Here is a 21135-nt window from a genome sequence, read left to right as displayed (position 1 = left end):
AGAGCTCTCTGTGAGGGAATGGATATGAATGATAAGGAATAAACACATCTGATTTTAAGATTCCTCATAGGCAAGCATTTGGAAATTCCAAGTATAAAGGGCTTAAAAGAAACAGAATTCATCTCATTTTTATCAAGTCATTTCCAAATTCTTGAAACAGATAAGAAAATAATTAAATAGATATTAAATGCAGCTATTCACAGAGAACTGACAAGGGAGAAATTTTTCAGTGAGATGGTGTATGGCCTTTAGAGAGATGATCAAAGTAAAAGTTACTCATGGTTCTTTTTTAAACCTCAGTTGTGGGCTATTAATATTCAGCAAAAGCTTTGATTCTTATGAAACATAGCTAAGCAGGGACAGTGGATTCTCCTAGACCTATGCTTCTTTGTGCCATTCTGCTGGAATTGGAGGACAAACCTCTTAGTGACATATAGCATTCAAATTCTATTTCTGACCTTTCCAACTCATTGCAGAATCATGGTAGAAGCTGTTTTCATTCATTTTATATTTACATAAAATATGACAGATTTTTAATTAAAATTCCAGAATAAGAGATTTAGTTGGTTTCATTGCTATTATGATTTCAAGACATATTTCAAAATGGTATGTTATAAACTTGCTGGGATAACTGAGAATAGTTTCAAAGTCTTCATATCAGAATACTGAGTCCTCAGCCACAGGCTGGGCTACCACAGAGGCCTGGTGCAAGTCCCCAATATACCTGGGCCCACATTCCCCAAGGCCAAAGGGGCCACAATTGAAAATAGTACCTGGGTTGGAAAATGTCAATTGGTCCACATTCTGGTTTCCTTTGATTACATACTCAAAGTATTCAATGAAGAACAGAAGATGGATATGCTAAATCTATTTATTAATTCACACTAAATTCCTTTTCCTCTTCTCATGTGACACTGACTGCATTTTGCTCTGAGCATCATAGGGACAGCCCAAATCTCATTCCCTGAACTCCTGAACCTGGATCTAGGTCACAATCCATTGCTTATCTTTTTCTCACCTTCCCCAAATAATCAAATTAAATAATCTACCTACTGGTCTGTGCACTGAAGCTACCTGTCACAGAACAAATTAGTCACTCTTGTGTTTTATATTGCTTCCAACCTAGACCAAAGACCTTTCTGGAAGCCTTAGGCCCCTAAAAAGAAAGAAAACGCACAGACTGAGTGGAAAGAAGGTTGCTTTCCAATGACAAACCTTAAATGTCTCCAATCTGAGACTGAGGGGATGGGACACTGATGGTCCACTGCATCCCTGCCTGGGCTAGGATGTTCCATTACATACATGGCTGTGGAACCCACAGAAAGTCCTATGAGGTGAGAATTATACATCTGAATATGTTTCCTGTGATATCCAACAAAAAGACTAAAGGATTAAAATTTATTAAACCCTAGATAACATTCCTTGTTCTGAAGAGTGACACAAACTCATCTATTATGTATAAATATAAATATACTTTGAAAATATATCTGGGCTAGTTTTTGTCCAGCTCTCATCTCCTATAATACCATTGGCTAGTGGCAGTTGTGGTACTAGGCACAGGACAGTCTTTTAAAAGAAGGCTGGATGTAAACAAAGAGAGGGATGTGATTTGGCAGATGTTTCATGACAGGCTGAGGCTGGTGGGAGCGTCAGCATCCAGAGCTGAGTCCTATACAATGGGAGCCCAGGGAAGGTACGTGTGCACAGCTGGACGCTTCTTTTCAATTGGCTTCTCATTTCAGAGTCTGCATAATGCTTTTATAGGAGCTAAAAGATCTGTGTTTAAAAGATGGAGTAGAATAGCACATAATAGTGTCTTATACATATTACTCGGTGAATCTTTGTAGTTATGATTTGAAAAGAATAGTAAATTCCCTTTCAAAGTTTCATATTGCTATGATTTTTTAAAAATTCATATGTAAATATCATCAAGTTTCCTATAAAGCACTTTATATCTGGTATACACATTTAAATTACATATTTTAAAAGCAGATTGGTTTTGAGCTGAGGTCCCAATGTATTTTCAGTGTCTATTGAAGAGACAACAATGTTAACTTGCCCCTCTTGTGACTATCTTGTTGGAAGCTACAGCATGTAATGAGAAATGTCAAGTCCCAAGATCAATGAAGTTTTGGACTCTAGGGATTCAACAGGAATAGCATTGATCCTTTTAAAGAACACCAGTCAGAGATGGGTTGTAATATATTGCAAAGAGGGGCTCCAGAGGATAAGCGGCCAAGTCCAAGCTACCTACCTGACAAAAAATTCAATCAGCTTTTAGCACAAATTGCCTGCTTGCTCTGCTTTCTTTCATGCAGGAGGCTGCTTCCAATTAAAGTGCGCAAATTAATTTTATCACTTCCAAATTAGTTTTAAGTTTGTGTAAGTCTGTTTCAGATGAAAGCATCTGCCCCTTATATCTTTGCAATTCTGCTATCTAGTTAGGGACCTATTTAAAATTTCAAGATAATTTTCTATATTCAAAAGCACACATTTAAAAAAACCTAGTATCAGTAGTATAAAATACATTAATAAAACAATTATGATTAAACTATATCACATTGTAGGAAGTCTTTGCTTGCTTATTTTATGGTCTGAAACTATGTAATAATTTACTTAAAAATTTAACTGGCTTTGTGATAAATTCATTCAAATGGTAAAAATAATTACAAAAGGCTAATATTTTTGAGATGTCTAAATTAGTCACAACAATATATTTGGCACAATGAATCCACAGATTCTTTCTATATCTACCCCAAAATATCTATGAACATTACTTATTTTTCCTCTGGAATTAATAGAGCTGTCCATTACAATGTAATAGTGATAATGTAAAAGAAACAAATACATTAAATCCACTTGAATTTATCTTGAGATTTCAGTGACGTGCACATAAAGTTAGATGATAAATACTGTCATTTCATGGTGTTATAATTAACAAGGATGATTTGACCTCTCAGCCATACAAAGTGAGTCAATGTCTATTACAAGACCAATCCCTGAATTATAACAGCTTCTAGGATATTATGTTTCTTACTAGGAGTTCCCCTTCAAATCTAGGTTAATACATACAACCTCCAAAACCTAAGGGCATTGTGTCACACACTTTAATATGAATTTAGACATAACTAGTTTTTTGCTTTTGTGTAGCAACACATTATAAGGCAGAAAATATATATAGACTGATTATCTGGCCTATGAATTGGTATTTAGAGTAGATTAAATTGGAGGAGGAAAAACAACATCCTTTTCTTTCATACTGCAAGTTTTATAATGGCAAAAACTATGTATATACAGATTTGACAGTCAAATCAGTGTGTGCTGTGACTGCCTTTAAAAAAAAATAAGTGAATTGACCAATATGTATAGTTGCTCTACTCAGACACATATATGCTACTATAGTGGTTGGTCATTTTAAACAAATAAGTCATAAATCAGTCAATTCAGTCAAATAATAAATCTGATTTATTTTATTTTATTTTACTCTTATGATTATTCTTATGGCAAAAAGCTGAAATCAGCCTTTTTACCCAATCATCAATTTATACCCAAGATGTAGTATGAAGTGCTCTTGGATGGTCAAAGTACTTGTGGTGCAAAATACTATCTGCTAAAATTAATGATTCATGTAACAAATACACACTGTACTCAAAATATTCAAAGAGGAAAAAAAGTTCTGTGATCATCATAATATAGATTCTTAAAATTCCAGATTAGAGACTTTGACCATCCAGTATTTCCAGCTGCTATGAGAGTACTAAGCATACATAGTTGTTTAATACATACTTTTTGCTTGACTAATACTATAGGCGTTCATCCTGTTTACTACAGAAGAGCATTTCTCCCCTATACTGAGGATAATGGAAGGTATACTACATATCTCCATGTTAAATATTCAATAAAAATTTGACAGGGTAAATTTTATGGAAGTGGTGTAGCTTCATAATGATAAGACTTTTTGACCAAAAAATAAATTCTTATAAAGGCAATACTGAAAAACACATATTGATAATCTCTGTAAACTTCTTAAAGATAATCTTACTCTTTTTCAACACTTGAATAAAACACTATTTTTAACAAATATAATAACCACAATTTTTTTCTTAAGGGTTAATAGAAACACTTTGTATTCACATAGCTTTTGTCCTATGGAACTTCAAACATTTCAAATATTATTGTATTTAACTTTTCTTGCTAACTCATTATCCTAAGCTCCAGTTGACAGTCAACTGTGTTTTGATTAAAAGATCATTAGAAATAAAGTAGTACTGTTATTACTATAGTTTAACACTTTAAAGTTCTTTATCTAAAATATACTATGTTTGATACCAGATGGCGGCTTTTACTAAATGAATTCCCATTTTGGAAATAACGTTTGTATCACTCTGAGACTCATTTTTAAAGATGTTAATTGTACTTAAAGCTCTAGTCTGCTTTTTTGGAAAATTTTTCTAATCATTTTTGTTAATATACATATAAGATGTTACACAGACCTGATGTTTCATTGAATATTTTTAAGTAATGCTACCTTACTATGGAAATAAATAAAATTTAGAAACACATAAAACTACTTTTAAATAAAATGCATGTGATAATGTACCATGTTTGAGAATTAAAGTCATCATCAGTAGGTCAAAGATGACTTAGCAATACCCACACACATGCACACATAGGCACACTAAAATCTGTTTTAAGGGCAAGATTTTAAAAGAGTAAATAGGATGCTAACTTACTAGTATTTATAGTAAGATTCTCACTGGCAAACTATTATTTGAACTGGTTAGAAATCAAGCAGCACTGAATACTCCCCCCGCCTCAAATAAATATTGCGTATTCCTTCACAATTTACTTATATGTGAATTGAGACATAGGTTTAACATACACCTTTTCTCACACTCTTTGCCAAGAGATATATATTACTTCACAACATGCTTTCAATTTCTTCATCCACTGTTCTTCATCCCTAGCTATGGGCAGTAAGAATAAAACTTCACATATCATTTGGTCACCTAGTATAATCTTCCAGTAATTTCTTAATTGCATATATTTGCATATTCTCTCCTGTACTATGACAGAGTCTTTGTTCCCGTCCATCAAAAATCATCTACTATTTTTGCAGTATTCCTGTCAAATTACGTATGAGTTAAGGGAAAGAGTGAGACTTGAATGGCAGATGTTCCATTCCTTTCCTTCCCCAGTTATCTCATAAGGGTGGCAGCTCAAGCCATAAAGCTCTAACATGGCATCTTGTAGATTTCTAATCTACTCTTAGAGTGTTTCAGTTGCAGATACACAGGATTCCTAGGAAACTCTTATGTCTTTTGTCATAGATATTCCCTATTCTCATGAGTGCTGTTTGTTGTGACTGATGTATGAATTACAATTTGAATAATCTTGCTATAAGTACTTTCTATTCTTGACACTTCACAGAAACCACATACATTTGAACTATTTTACAGAAAACACATACATTTGAACTATTGAAAACTTGGTAATGAAAGAGCAGTAATTATTTCTGGGTAATCTAGCTCTTCTATCATTTAACAATATTTACTGGAGGAGCTCCAGTGGCATTTTCCACTAGCATGTGGTACTTATAAGCCAGTACTTACTGGAAACCTCTTATGTATGTTACTATGCCAGGACCTTGAAACACCTGTGACCTACTTCAGTGTTTCCTCAGGACAACAGTGCCAAGGACTAAGTCCTACTTTTACATAAACAAAACGTTCCGTGGGAAAATAAGTTTGAGAAACTGTGGGTTAAACAAAAGTCAACAGAGATATTTGTGTAAGACTTTCAAAGCTTACACAGAGAGTTAGAGTCCATGCAGTGCTTCCCCAATTGTTTTACTAGGGAGTCTTCTTTTCCTACAGGACTTCTTAGAGTGCACTGATGTATAAAAACTACTTGAGCATCCCAAGGAGTTAGCAGTCTTACTCAGTTTTTGCATCCCCAGCACCTAATCTGAGAGGTTATTCAATGACTATTTGTAAATGAAAAAAAAGGAGAAATTTTTTGTACTACATGGTAGAAAGTAGTAAATTCACTGAGAGAGGCACAAATAAAACCTTAGGAAAATCCAGAGAACGGATAGATTATATTCAGCTGAGCAAAATTATGAGGCTTGGTGAACCAGATGAAGCTTCTGAAGTGTGTGGATGCCTGGACACTGTGGATGACTGACAAACAGGTCAGAGGGAGGGAATCTGGGATCCCAGGCTCAAAGCATTAGTGTTTGTTTATACTCTGAACATAGCTACATTCTGATGAGATGAAGATTTCTGCCACTTAAATTTTCACATTTTAAAATCCTTACAGTCTCAGGAAAACCTATTAGGAACATCAAAAATGCAAAATACATTTAAGTTATAAACTGACAGAATAATTCTAGATAAATACTCACTGCTATTGGGGTTGTCTCCTATGATATGGTGCCGCCCACTCCAGTACCAGAGAAGCAAGGTGGCATCCCGAGATCCAGACACGATGTAGCAATCCCCTCCAATGTACGACTCTGACCGGGCCAGACATGTTACCACATCCCAGTGGCCAAATACAATCTGAGTCAATTTCCCTGCAGTACAGAAATGACAGGTTTCCTTAATTACTCTTTTTATTTAGATGGTAATAGCTTAGCTTTATTTCACTAAATCTGTGTGAAGTGAATCTATAGACCCTTTGAATTTAGTTACAATTCCTATTTCTGAGAACTAATACAAGAATGTTACTTGGAATTTTTAATAAAAGATCTTAAAAGATAACAATCACATTATTTTTCTCTTCATAATTTGAACTAGACTAAAGGGAGTTTTAAGATCATTCACTGGATATGAACTTGGAGGAGAAAACAATCACATTTGTCATACAAATTCAGGGATCATGCTAAAGTTCAGAAATGGATGGTGTTAAAATTAGTTATTTAGCTTCTAATGTGAACTATTTTACAGAAAACACATACATTTGAACTATTGAAAACTTGGTAATTAAAGAGCAGTAATTATTTCTGGGTAATCTAGCTCTTCTATCATTTAACAATATTTACCAGAGGAGCTCCAGTGGCATTCTCCACTAGCATGTGGTACTTATAAGCCAAATTGTATCAAATTAGATAATTTGAATCCTGACCACTGACTCAAATCTGGCAAATGATGGAAATGCCTATAATATTTAGTATAATTTCATGTAAGCTCTGATTTGTAGCAATAGTTATTTTAAAGAGAACAAACTATTTCATAGTCAAGATTACCTGTTTCTGTAGAATAAACTCTGAAGCTTTTATCCCAGAATCCACAGATAAGAATATAGCGATTATCTGCAGTGACCACGAAACAATGTGCATTGATTTGTATACTCTGGTCCACGAGATCTGTGATCTGTCGTTTGTTCACACCAGAGTTATTGGCTAAAAATAAATAGAATTTAAAGAAGGATTTCAAAGAATTTCACCAAGCACTCAAAGGGGACAAAAATAATTTTATCCTTATTTATCTAGAAATAGATTTTTAAAACTACAATATTATTATGATTCTGATATTTTCTCTTGAGGAATATAAATTTCCTTAGTAGCAGGGATTATTTAGGAAACACATATATATATTTAAAAACTATCCCAGAAACGTTCGTTCTTCCTCCACTGATAAATAAGAAGAGTATGAAGAAATCAATACAATGAATTTAAGACATAATAAAAATATTTAAATGTATTTAGTTCTCTAGATGGTTGGTGTGCACAAGCTCATTAGTGTCCAATGAGAACCAAATGAAGGATAAATATGATATGAAGTATGCTATACAAGAAAAAATATCCTAACATTTGCCAATCTGTCATTTTCTGATGGCATTTACAATTCATGTGGAGAGAAGAAGGTAGAGATCTGAGGAAGGGATTTTGTTGTGTGGGAAGCCCCACAGGGAGCTTTAGGTCAGCAGCTTTAAAGACCTGGATTGTCAACAAACAGAAGGCCTTTCCAGAATGGGCTGGCAGGGAGGAGAGGAATAAAAAAGATGGGAGAGAGATGGGGGAGGAAAGAGACAGGCAAAGATTCAGTGTACAGCACTGGGATTGAATCTGAATAAAGTCAGGAACTCAGAGACACATCTGATTTCCCCAGTGCCTGTCTGGATGCCAGCCTGTCCCCTACGCTAGGCCATCCTTTCAGGAGAAATCCCCAAGCTGAATTCTTAAACAGAAAATGCAGATGTAGAAGGTCACCACCACCACCACTCTCTAACACCAATTAAATCTAAAAGTGCCACTATTTGTAGATATCTACTAATGCTATAAAAATAATTACTAGGGAAGGTAAGCAATAAAAGAAGAACTATATTTATAAAAAAGGCAATAAAGGAAAAGCAAACCAAAGGTCCTGGGTTGCTGCAAAACTATCTAATTGGTTCTAGAAAAATTAGAATAGAGTTATTAAATTTTCTATGGTTACACACTAGCTATATAATTCATTGTCAATGTCTGTTCCTCTGTTGGACAGAGGAATAGATAGCTAGACTCTAAAAATACTCCTAGTCCTGAACCTTGTGTCCTTTCCAAGACACATAAAAGCCATTTTATATGGAGTTATATGTTATGAATAGAAATGGCCATAGTCTCTTAGTTCAAAGATGAAAACTGAATTACTATAAGAATAAAACACAATAAATTGTATATAGCTCAATAATTTTTCAAAATATTTTTAGGTCTTTTTCTTATTTTAATTTTCTAAATAATTTTGCAGGATAGGCAGAATAAACATTATTATAAACCATCTCAGAGATATGAAACTGAGAGTCCTAGAAAGATTAAAAGGCATGCTCGGGATTATATGGCTGGTATATGTATGTAATTATTTGAAAATATTTTCAAAATCTGCCACAAGCACTACAGCTCATGAGTTTGCAATTCATATGAAATATTTAAAAAATGTTTAGCACTATTCAATAGAGATTTCTAGAAAATGTGTTCTTCAGTATTAGTTTCCATTAACAATCTCTGCAAATCTTTATATTTTAAATAATGTATAATTTTTAAGAATACTTTAGGCTGAAACAAAGGACAATCTATAATTATTTGCTTTGTTTATAATCAACTTAAATGACCTCTTACAATAACAAGAAAATGTCATAAAAATTGCTTTAGTACTAAGGTTTTAAATGGTATGTTATGATTTATGCATCTCCTTGACAGTAATAGGATGCTATGTGACCATTAATTTTATAGCAGAAAAAATATTTTTAACCATATTTTTTTGGAAAAATAATAATGTAAAAATACGTGGACAGTATCCATGAAAATTTATTTTTGTTTGTTAGCTTACCAATTAATGGGTCCATTTCAATGGGAAGATGATGGGCTTGATCCAAGGAGTATCCCGGAGCTCCTCTGAGGCCTAACGGTTTAAAAAGAAAGAAAAAACCATCATGAAATTATCAGAAAGAATTTCCTAACAAGCTGTGTTATATCATGATTACACAAAATACATATTTGTTTAAAAATTGTGGTAAATTATTTTAATAATGATTCAGACATATTGTGTGACTTTGTAGGTAGTCCTAAAAAAAATCACTTATAATATGGATAAAGCTGTACAGACTGATAAGAAAAAGCTGGATACCCAGAGAAACCAACTGAAATGCCCTTCAGTAGATGAATGGATAAAGAAAAGTTGTTATATATACACAATGGAATAGTATTTAGCATTAAAACATAATAAAACCATGGCATTTGCAGATAAATGGATGGAGCTGGAGAATATAATGCTAAGTGAAATTAGCCAATCCCAAAAAACCAAATGCCAAATGACTTCTCTGATTTAAGGATGCTGATTCATAATATGCTACAGAGGGTGGAGATGGGAGGATTAAATGAACTCTAGATAGGGCAAAGGGGAAAAGAGGAGAGAGGGGAAGGGAGGGGGCACAGAGGTAGGAAAGATGGTGGAATGCGATGGTCATCATTACCCTGAGTACATGTATGAAGAAGACACGAAGGATGTAACTCTACTTTGTGTACAACCAAAGATATGAAAAATTGTGCTCTATATGTGTAATATGAATTGTAAGATGAATTGTCATATATAACAAATAAAAATTAAAAAATTATAATTAAAAAATACAATTAAAAAATACAGAAAAAAACCAAAAAACAAGAAACAGGATCATGATGCTTCTTGAATCTATCAGAAAACCAGGGTTACCAGGCAACCAAAGTCTGCTCTCAGAGAAAAGACCATGCTACCAATCTGGATGATGTAAGCATGGGTTCCCTGGGATAGGGTAGGGTGGAAGCCGGGGCTTCCACCCAAGGGAACCCTCTTTTAACATATGATTGTTGAAGGTATGAAATACCAAACCTAAAATCTTAATATCACTAAAAGTTACTTTTGGAGGATTAACATTTGGGCTTGATTGAGTTTATTAGTTACATTTTTTCAAATGATTACAGACAGTACTTAGGAACAATTTAAAAATCATACTTTATATTTTTCCCTTTATACAAAATACTTCTATAGGCTAAGGCTCCTGTGAATAATGAAGTCATACTTTTTTTTCTTTTAGATGTTTGCTGCATATTTCTGACTGAATGGCAGTTGTGCTACCCCATGTTGTTAATGTCATCAATAACCATAAAATAGGTATACTTTCAAACTCTTCACAGATAAAGGTACCGTGTAAATCACTGTATTTTTCAGAGCAAAGTAGAAGTCAGCAGGCTAGAAAGAGTCAGGCTAACTCAGCAGGGCTCATCTGCTCAGGTCTGGAAACAGTGGGATTCCTGTGGCTTCCAGGGAGATCTTAAGTGGTAAACTGGGCCAACTAAATCATTTGGTCATATCTACTTCTGCCCAGGTTAAATACATATCAACATGTCTATATTTTTGTGACAGCATTTCATCCTTGAAGATGTACTAGGTAGAACATTTAGGAAGGAATATGGGGTAATCATGTGAAATGACTGAATTATTTAAAGTCTTTTTTCAAAGATTTTAAGTTCCACAAGGATAGAGATGGTGTTTGTCTTGTTCATTGCTATATTCCAAGTGCTATATGCAAAATGGCCATTCAAATATTTGCTAAATAAATTTATGACACTGAAGAAAGAGGACTTGAAGCTATTATTTGGAAAATCCAAATCCAAACTCACTTTTGTTTAAAATGGCATAAAGTGGAAGTGTGGGATGTCAGTGATAGAATAGGGAGAGGGAGGATCTGAATTATTTGTAAAACTGCTTCAGTTTATCAAAGATGTATTTAGCATTTAACCACACACCATAGACCTCTATATATAAACACTAAAATACAGTGAAGATGACAGACCAGAGTCATTTAGCTGGGCTTGATGATGATACACTGGGCTGTTTCTTGTGGATTATCTGCCAAGGAGAGCTACCTCGAGAACACCTCTCTTACCTTAACTCTTCAGTGAATGCCTTGCTTAGGACCACATACCTACTGTGTTGTGCCATCTATTGACTGCAAATAGACGGCTGCAGGTCACTGTTACCACTGCAGGGATGGTCAGGTGGGGTAGGGTGTTGGCAGCCACGTGAGTTACTGGAGAATTTGATGGAAACTTCAGCACCATTATCACATCCTGTTGCATCTGATCTTTAAACATGAGGGGGCTCTGTGGAAGGAAACACTGTTGAGTAGAAAGGGAAGAGAACAGAAGGAAACAAAAGGGATAACAAGGTTAGTGGAAGGTGCGGGGAGGAGGAGGTTATAACAGATAAGGCTAGCATGAGCACATGCAGGGAGATCCGAGCCATCTGAACCATGCTACTGGCCAAAGTCTGTCCAAACAGAGCAGTTTTCACTTGAGGATGGCACAGAGAGAAGAGAGCAGGCACTCTGACATCACTGATACAGGATGCCGGAAGATTAACAATTAGTCTCAATTTGGATGTAGCCAGACTACCATGTCAAGAGTTAGCTCACAGACACAGCCACAAGATGGAACCTAATTGTTCAGAACAGTTGAAAAATCAGTTTGGTGGAAAAATTTGTCAATCAGTGACTGATATTGTTATATGAAATACAAAGTGAATTGATTGATATCTTCATTTCTATCTGGCTGATCTGAGGTCCCAGCTACAGTCTAAATAATTAAAATATATAATGGTCTCCATAAAGCAGCCAGAGGGCTCCCCTGTCAGTGTTTTCACACACATTTCTGCTCTGGCACCGATTGCCTGCCTCCTTTCTCCCTTCTAGATTGGGAGTTTGCTGAGAGGCTATGCTTTTACTTCTTTTTTTCTCTTTTTAACCTTTGTTTTTCAAAACAACTAGTACATGACCTGATAGAAAGTAGATACTACAAGTACCAGAAAACACTATAAATAGTATTATATAGAAAACACAAAATAAGAATGCTGGAAAGAATCATGATTTAGCTTCCATACATGGTTTATAATTGTTTCCTCTATATATGAATCCTCTGATGACAATAACTTAGAAAGCTTAGATCTTTCTTTTTAAAAAGTTCCATGCCAATTTAGTCTCTAACAATTTCCCCAAGGAAAGTAATAAATTCTGACTGGGCATTCCTCCAGGATAACTATTATTATTATTATTATTAAAACTAAGGAGGAAATAAAAATTCTTCTGCCAAACCATTTCATAAAATAAAGTGTTACAGATATTCTCCTGGACAGTTTATTAAAAATGCCTCATCTGGAAGCTCCAGGCTCCAAGGTCACATCTCCACATCTATACTGGGGCTGAGAGTTAAGCCTGTGCTTGGTGCAAACAGAAGGGCCAACTTCAGTGAAAAGAGTTCATTACTGACTAACCAAGGCAGCTGGAACTGTTTGGCTGAACTAATGCTGACAGTTATCTGCCACTGCACCTCCAATGCTTACATCATATCTGATACACAGAAGGCTCAATAAAAATTTGTTAAATAATTGATAATTTGCTGAACAAATGAAAGGAATGAATGATTCTTTAATCACAAATAACAACTTATATTTACAAATATATGTACACACACACACACACACACACACACACAAACTATATCCAGAACACATCACTCCAAAATGAGGGTACTTATGTCTTGATGATGGACTAGCAAAATCGATGAACTGTAATTCATTTTGAAAACATTTTTTGCCTCAGGCATTTTTTGCCAAAAAATTGGTGAAAAATTAGTTTAAAATACATTCTAAGAAAATTTTTACCTTCTTCAAATCAGCTAAAGAGGGAAATATTTACTAAATTCTGATAAACTGAAAAGGGACAGCTGTTACGAAAATGGACTTTTAAAATATGATTAAAATGAAAAGATAGGAAGTTTTCATTGTGAAGTGGGCATAAAGGTTTAATATGAGTGTATGGCAAGGATATTGGCTAGCGTTAGGAACTAAAGAATCTAAATACTTTGCCTGAGTCATCTACTTGTGAGTGATGGGTCTGGCACAAGTGTGGTTCCGGGGCCCTTAAATTCTCACTCCCTCTGTTCAACAGCCTCTCTGCAGTAGCCATAAATTAACCCTGTATTTCTTTCCCTTTTGTAAAATGAACATTCTCCTTACCTCACCCAGCCATCCAAAATTAAATTTGGCAATATCATATTGTGTTTATATTTTCACTGTAATTTACAAATGTAATTTAATTTTGGTGCCAGCATGTGTCTTTATGCCTGTATGTGCATGAATGAGTTTATGCAGAGGCATACACAGAGAAGATAGCTAATTTTTATATTTTATTTCTAAAATGGGGCTAGCTTAATTAGTGGGATTCAAAACTAAGAATCATACTCCCATCTCTCTTTCTCCCTGGCGTACCAATATGTCCTTATGCTGAAGAGTTAACCAGTAGCAAATTGAGAAGCCTTTAAAAATCAATGTTTTATTTGCTCTATACCCAGGTACAAAAGAAAGGAAAAAAAACCCTCAACATGCTGATATGTCTTACCAGGTGCATGGCAGAACTCCGAGGCGGATGTGGCTCAATAAGCAACTGAGATGGCGTCTGTCCAAAGTTCTGTATCTGTGCCTCCATGGCCTGCAGGGCAAGGAGGGTGATTGTCATAATCAATATGCATCAAAGAGAGAGGTCAACACACTCTTTGACAATGCAAGTGTATCCCAAGTCAGCCATGAAAAAAGTCCAGAAAATTCACCGGGTGCTCTTTTCTCAGGGTGCAGAATCATCCAAGTGTTAGTATTTTGTAGACAAGCTTTGCTTCTTCTTCCAAACATGCTTCAGTTAACCACATCACTATTCTTATTACCAGAAGCTGGGGTTAAATGTGGAAAGGCTAACCTGTGAGTTCATGCATGCAGCTAGAGACCAAAGAATACTTCAAATATTAAATACAACACATATACCTTAATAAAGTCCTTTGTAAGGAGGAATGTATGAGGATCTCTAATAAAATAAGTTTCTGGAATCTTAACAGGAAAAAGAATGAGACACAAAGTCCACCACTGATATAAAATAAAAATCAGAAAATCATATATTCTAATCAATTCAGAGGGCAAACAGTACAAAGAACACTACAAATTTTGTATAATAATTTAATATGGCAAACTTTTCCTTAAAATACATTTCAGCTTTCTAGGCTATTTTAGGAGGAATTATGAAATACTACTCATATGTATGAATCATTTCTTTCACATTTTTTTTTCTGAAACTTTATTAGAACTCACCCAAAAGTAAAAGAATTCTTTGGATATCCTGAGCTATATATTTCATTAAGGCCTATGCAAATGGAAATATTAATGAGGTTTTATGGTTTCCAATAAATAAAAATAATTTAGACAGAAAATTGTCTGGCCATACAATATACCTTTTGGTGTGTATGCCAGAGGTACTCTTACAGGAGACTTAAGTAGTCTATAAATGAATTCTATAGGCAAAATATTTCAACATACTAAGCCAGACTATGAAATATTTTTACTGAAATATTGTAAGTATGTAATTTAAGTCAACAGGGGAGAAGCACAAAATTTACTGTAATCATTACTCTGTTACTATGCTAATTTTTCCCCCTAAAATTGTGTGCAATTTTGTTGCACATAAAAGTGAAATAGGGAAACCATTGCTGAGTTCTTGAAGGAGCGCAGGTAAGTTGGTAGATGGCTCTTGACACAGCTACACCACTAATCACATTGCTATCTACAATTCTCATTTATAAAGTACTTAAATTTAACACTCTGTCTTCCTAGACTGCATTTCAAGAAAATGTTTATCAATAAAAATGTGGAATTTCAAATTTATTAGCAATATTAAACATGAATGCATCATTATCCACCATATTTTAATAATTGCATAAATGGGGTTTTGGTCCTTTTATTTGCAGGGGCTATGGGATGAATTATTAAATCTCTTTAAGTGCTGTCCAATTTTAATGTATACATTTATTTGCATGGTGTCCACTCATATGCAAAGTGTGGCTATTTAACTAAATTGTATTCGCATAGATACCATCATACTTTGTCTCCCCACTGCAAGATTTATGATTATAAAAGAGGGAAAAGGCCATTTCTGGTTTGGTTCACATTATTAACAATAAACTCTTGAGAATTATTTTGGAAAAAAAAAGAGCAGTAATTTTATTGTTAAAGCTGCCCTGGTTAGCAAATATCCAATATCCAGCTTCATGTATCACATGTGGCTGAAATCTCTCTAACAATAGGTACTTTTGCCAGTGTTTTTACTCCTCCAAGAAAAAGAGCCCCATAGGGTCAAGAAGCTGGGGGTAAAATTAAACACAGCTAATCTCTAGATTAATGCCTTGATCTTAGGCAGATCACTTAAGGAATGAATCAGTAAAATGCTTCACTTGACTTCAATTTTGTTTATTTTTGTAATTTTGGAAATATTATGAAAGTGACATAATTTTCAGAAATTTTCTGTATAGATCTCTTGTTAGTAGGTTCCACCTCTGATCCTTGGATTGTAGCACAGCACAAATGCACACATATATAAATGATTCCCAGATGGCATCAGGAGATGGGATTGATTGCATCTTTTTATTATGACAGTTTATTCCTACATTGAACATTTATTTCTTTTGAATCCGTCTTCCTTGTGTTCTAACATCATATACCTTCATGACCCAAAGAATCTTACTCCAATATCTACCTTTTAGCTATCTTGTAATCCTGCCTTTTAGTAATTCCTTGCCCTCTGACTTAACAATATACAAATCTTTCTGATGCTAGTAAAGTGTGTTCTCTTTTTGTTACTGACGTTTGGATGGGAAATGAGTACCTATGGACTTTTTTTTTTTTTTCGCCTACTCTCTGCATCCTGTTTCTGTCCCCCTTTTTAAGAGAGTCCTTCCTTGTGGGGAGGTAGGTTCTGTGATGGGGAGAGTTGCCCACTGAGATACAGGGCATTCTGTAGCACATGAATCTCAATAATTAAGGACAATTAAGTCCTTTTGCTGAGAGCTACTTCCTCCTCTAATGCTGACCTTGGGTAAAGATCTCAATCCTTTGCTTCCCAGACTCTGCACAACACAGTGAATGCCCTCCATGTTCTCACAGCACATTCTCACCCTTTATTATGGCATTTAACATTACAATTAGCACGTGTGTCTCCTCTCTCAGACTGTGAATCTCTGCAGGTCAGAAGTATGGCTTAGTCCTAAAAGAGGCTCAAATTATTTGCTAAATATAGAAGTGAGGCAATAGCAGGGCATTTGTGCCAAACTAAAAGTCATTCAAGAAAAAAAAAAGTGTACAGATGCCAGAATTAGAGCAAGCTTCAAAGTCCTTTGCTTACGCAAATGAATGTCACAAAAAATATTGACAGTCATTTGTTGAATGCTTACCCTGTGTCAAGAGATACACATTCAGACACCAGACTGCCCTCAGGAAGTTTGCAACCCCAGAAGGAAAGATGTGCCTATCAGTGTACATGGCAGGTACAAGGACTGTGCTGAAGCCAAGCCCAGACTGCCCTGAGTAGGCTCTTAGGAAAGGGACTTCCAGAAAAAGGACATGAAATGAATTTGGAGATTAAGTAGGAATTAGCTAGTCAGCAGCATGAAAATCAATTTGAAATATTGAATTGTTCCATTAATAATTTCCAAATCAATACATCAAATTAAAATGCTACTTGGAGCAATTATTAGAAATTCTTTCTGTATTATCAAAAGTGATATTTTAAAAGTTACGTAAATTATAATTTCTTCCTCTATGTTCTGCATGTATCAGAGAGATTCAATGTCACCTTTATTCATAAAACATATTTATTGAGCATCTGCTACACAGCAGGTAGCATTGTAGATATCTGTAATACTCATCAAACAAAACAGAAAAGTGTATCCTGCCTTCACAGAGTTTACCTTCCAAATGAAGTCACACACTGGTATCCATGAGCTAGAGAGATCACGGACAGGATTTCTATTTGAGTCAACATTTACAGTTTAAGAGATTTCATACAATAAATTGGATTTTTTACACTTTTCTCCCCAAATTAGAAGATCTGGCAATATCATATCCGTGTTCCTGCACAGCAAAACTACCTGGTGCTAAGGCATAGCTGCCCTTTTGTAAGGCCCATCACTCCCTGGACCCATGCACGGACTGCTGGTTGGCCTATTTCACTTGCTTATTCTCTGTCTGGTTTTTACAAACTATGGAGTGTGTGAATCCTTTTGAAATCTAATAACTATGTGTGTTCATGAGCCTGCATAAAGTATATGGCAAAAACCTGAAAGTCCGTCTATCAGACTTTACAGAATCCAAGATGTTACCCAATACTACCCCTATTATGTACATCATTATTGTACATACCATTAAGAAGTAGGAAATGCTCCAATTAAACCATGATACATCACTGACTGATAAACAAATTGCATTGGGAGTGTTGAGGTATGAAAATGATGTGCATCTTAGAATCAAGGAAGTATAGGAAATTTGCACATATAATAAATAGTGATAAAGCTTACATCTCATACAAATCTGCCATGTATATACGCTCACAAACTAGAATTTTCAAAACCAACGGCTGCCAAACCTTCCATATTTTACAAATATGAAATACCACGTAATCATTGGTGAACAACCCTTTTTGTAGAATAACATGAAAATATGGATTGGCTTATGCTTAAATAACAACATTGTTTCTTAGGCCTTTGTAATCACTGAATTTGGTATTTTGGACTTAAGCTTCCTTTGTGCATCAGTTACAAGTTTCTTATTAAAGGTTTAGGACTGATAAAGTACATAAAATATACTCATCTTAAGTACTGAATGAGCATGTGTGTGCATGTGTATGTGCATGTGCAGACCTTTGTCTTCCCTTTTGGAGACAGAGCACTTTGGAATGGAACTGGAAGTCTCCGTATCCTGACTGGGTGGTGGTAGCAGGAGAGTATACATTTGTACAGATAACACTGTGCCCCTCCCAAGCCAATTATTCCCATTCCACATCCCTGTTAAGCTAATCATTATTTTAATATTTATCACTATTGATGTTTTTTTTTCTTGAATTTCTGATAAATGGAATCACACAGTACATATTTTCTTTGTCTTTTTTTGATCAGTATAATGTCTCTGAGATTCATTCTTTTTATTTGTGTATATCAATGGTGTGTTTTTAAATGTTGTACAGCATTCCATTGTTTTAGTCTAACACAATTAATAAATTCTCCTGTTGAGGGATATTTGGGTTGTTAGTAATTTCAGGTTATTATGAATAAAGTTGTTTAGAAAATTCTTACATGTGTCTCTTGATGGCAGTAATTGGACTTTTCTGTGGGGTGTATACCTAGAAATAGGTTTGCTGAGTAATGTGGTAGGAATGTATTTAGTTTTACTGCTCAATTGATACCCCAAATGGTTGTACTGATTTTAGTGTATTTATTTCCTGTGTTCATGAACCTGTCATGTCATCGTCAAACCTGTAATAAAACCTAATTATTTAGATCATGTCCAAACTCAATTGTGTCTTATGAACAGTATGAAGAAAACCATGTTAGTCCTTCACAAAGAATTGTTTAGAGAGGCATAAACATTTAAGTTAGTTTCTTTAAAGTTTAAATTTTAATTGTTATATGAATCCTTATTCTTATAGAAATTGTTTTATTGAATATTTATTGACCAGTCTTCATGTTCTCAGCATTTATTTTTCTCCCAGCTAAGATCCATAAAGAAATAGGTATGTTTAACTCCTTAAGGAAGTTTTAACGTGTGGAATTTCATAGGGATAGGCAGAGAAATAAACACAAATGTGCACTGAGCTAAGCTATGCATGGATGAACAAAGTATAAGTACTTTTGAACAATGTATGTGATTTTCAGACTTCATACACACATATGACATATCACTCACTTTAACTATTTTTCTGCAATATAAAGCTCCCATTAGGGAAAGTACCTACTAGGGATACTTTATCTTCTGATTCCTCTCTACATCCTAATTATCCTACTCCTAAGTCTTGTTAAGCTCTCATATGTAAAAACACTTCAGGACCTACCTACCAAGTTACAAAATTAACAACATGCTCTTCCAGGCCCTCCTTTTCCCCTACATATTCTTATAAAACTCCTTCTAATGGATCATGCTCCTCATAGTTAGGTGGTTTTCTATGTCCTATACAAAGAAGCCCAGTTGGGAGGCCAATGAGGGATAGAATCTACCCGGATTCTCAGAAGGAACACCATTGGTAATTCATCAGTATAAGGAGGATGTCTTCATAAATATGCACAGATGGGGTGTGTGTGAGCTGTGGTGGGACATATATTGTATCCCTTTGACTCTGTACCCTTTGCTTAATCGCTTTGTTTCCTTTTTGCCTTTCCTTCCAAGAAAGTGCTAAATGCTCTAAGAGCTTTCTTCCTCCTCTATGAACTACCTGGACTTAAATCCTCGTAAGAGGAAATGAATAAATAATTAGTTATCTTATATGTGCCTGTTAACATGAAAGATTCATAACCAAGGAAAAAAGTAAAAGTGGAAAAATTAAAGGTAAGTAAAAATTTAGGAGTCAAACATTTTTTGCTATGCAGGTGGTGAAATTTTAGGATAATCTTGTTTTTTTTTTTTTCTATAATGCAAGTAAATTTAACCCAGATATATTTTTCTGATAGTATCTTTACAATTCCTAGTCATTTTATTCTTTTCTTTTTTTGTAAAGGTAATTTAGCATCTTTAGATGAAAAGCCACCAGGTCTACAGCGCTGTGAGAAACACAAGTGAGTTAACAATGCAGGCTTTCAAATGTCCCGTGCCAACTACTCCCCTTGCTCTACTTAAGCTTGATTTGTAGAAGAAAAAAAAATCAGCATTTAAAAAAGTGCTGACTCTTATGTCCAAATAATCAGTCAATTCACTGACAATTTTTAGAAAATTCCAGGAAAAAATGGTACAAATGATTGGGAACACAGGAAAAAATTCAAGAAATTTCCTTGTTTTGAGTATATCTCAAAACTAAAAATTCTTCCTTAAAATGCTTTTAACATTAGAAAGTGTCTTTTTTTATTAATCAGAAAATACAATTTTCACACAGAGCAAAAATAATATGTATATGTTTTACGTTATCATTCTCTTCTACTTGGAATTCTAAACAATACAGAATAAAGAACAACAACAAAAACCAATGGGACTTTGAGAAGTCTGAAGTGATAAAAGGAAAGGTTACTTAATAGCAGAGTGTATTTTAACTAATAAGCTTTTGCTTCTGGTTTATTGTTGTAATAAAACAAGATCATATAAAGTATTGCTTTTTAATGTTCAAAACCAGGAGCAAAGTAAATCAAGCAAATAATATATGCACGTTATTATTTCTTGCTTTATAAACTATAAAAAATTAAAATGGCATTTTATATTCAACTGTGTCTAGTTTTTTATGGAAACCACAATAAAAGAACAAATATTTTTCCTTTTGTTTTAACAATCAATTACATTAAGGTTGAAAATCTATTCCAGCAAAATTACTGAACATTTAAACAAAATATTTGGAAACTCCAGTAAAAGAGGACTACTTTTGCTTTAATTAGTAGATTGTGTTAGACAATATTTGAGGGAGGGTTCTCTGATTTATTTCCTGACTTAGTTTTTTGGTTTCATTTGTTTAGTGTAAACTTAAAATAGCAATCCTATTGATTTCTATTTTCTCCTTGGAATGGTGAATTATGATAACATTATATAACTGATTTAACAAATTAATGTCAAAAATGAT

At 34.5% G+C, this 21135-nt stretch overlaps 1 protein-coding gene across 1 annotated transcript in view; it reads right to left on the bottom strand.

Annotated features, from left to right (window-relative positions):
• Nbea (neurobeachin) overlaps positions 1-21135 on the bottom strand; it is a 620123-nt gene that overhangs the window by 8659 nt on the left and 590329 nt on the right. The window contains exons 49-54 of the mRNA XM_077795156.1: positions 14328-14390; positions 13912-14001; positions 11443-11635; positions 9312-9383; positions 7250-7405; positions 6407-6577 (exon numbers count right to left, since the gene is read on the bottom strand). Coding sequence (XP_077651282.1) covers positions 6407-6577; positions 7250-7405; positions 9312-9383; positions 11443-11635; positions 13912-14001; positions 14328-14390 — 745 coding nt within the window. The remainder of the gene's footprint in view (positions 1-6406; positions 6578-7249; positions 7406-9311; positions 9384-11442; positions 11636-13911; positions 14002-14327; positions 14391-21135) is intronic.

The sequence above is a fragment of the Urocitellus parryii genome, chromosome 2 (genome assembly GCF_045843805.1).
Source record: "Urocitellus parryii isolate mUroPar1 chromosome 2, mUroPar1.hap1, whole genome shotgun sequence".
Classification (NCBI taxonomy): Eukaryota; Metazoa; Chordata; class Mammalia; order Rodentia; family Sciuridae; genus Urocitellus; species Urocitellus parryii.
The sequence above is the reverse complement of the archived record's forward strand: the minus strand, read 5'-3'. Positions and strand labels throughout refer to the sequence as shown.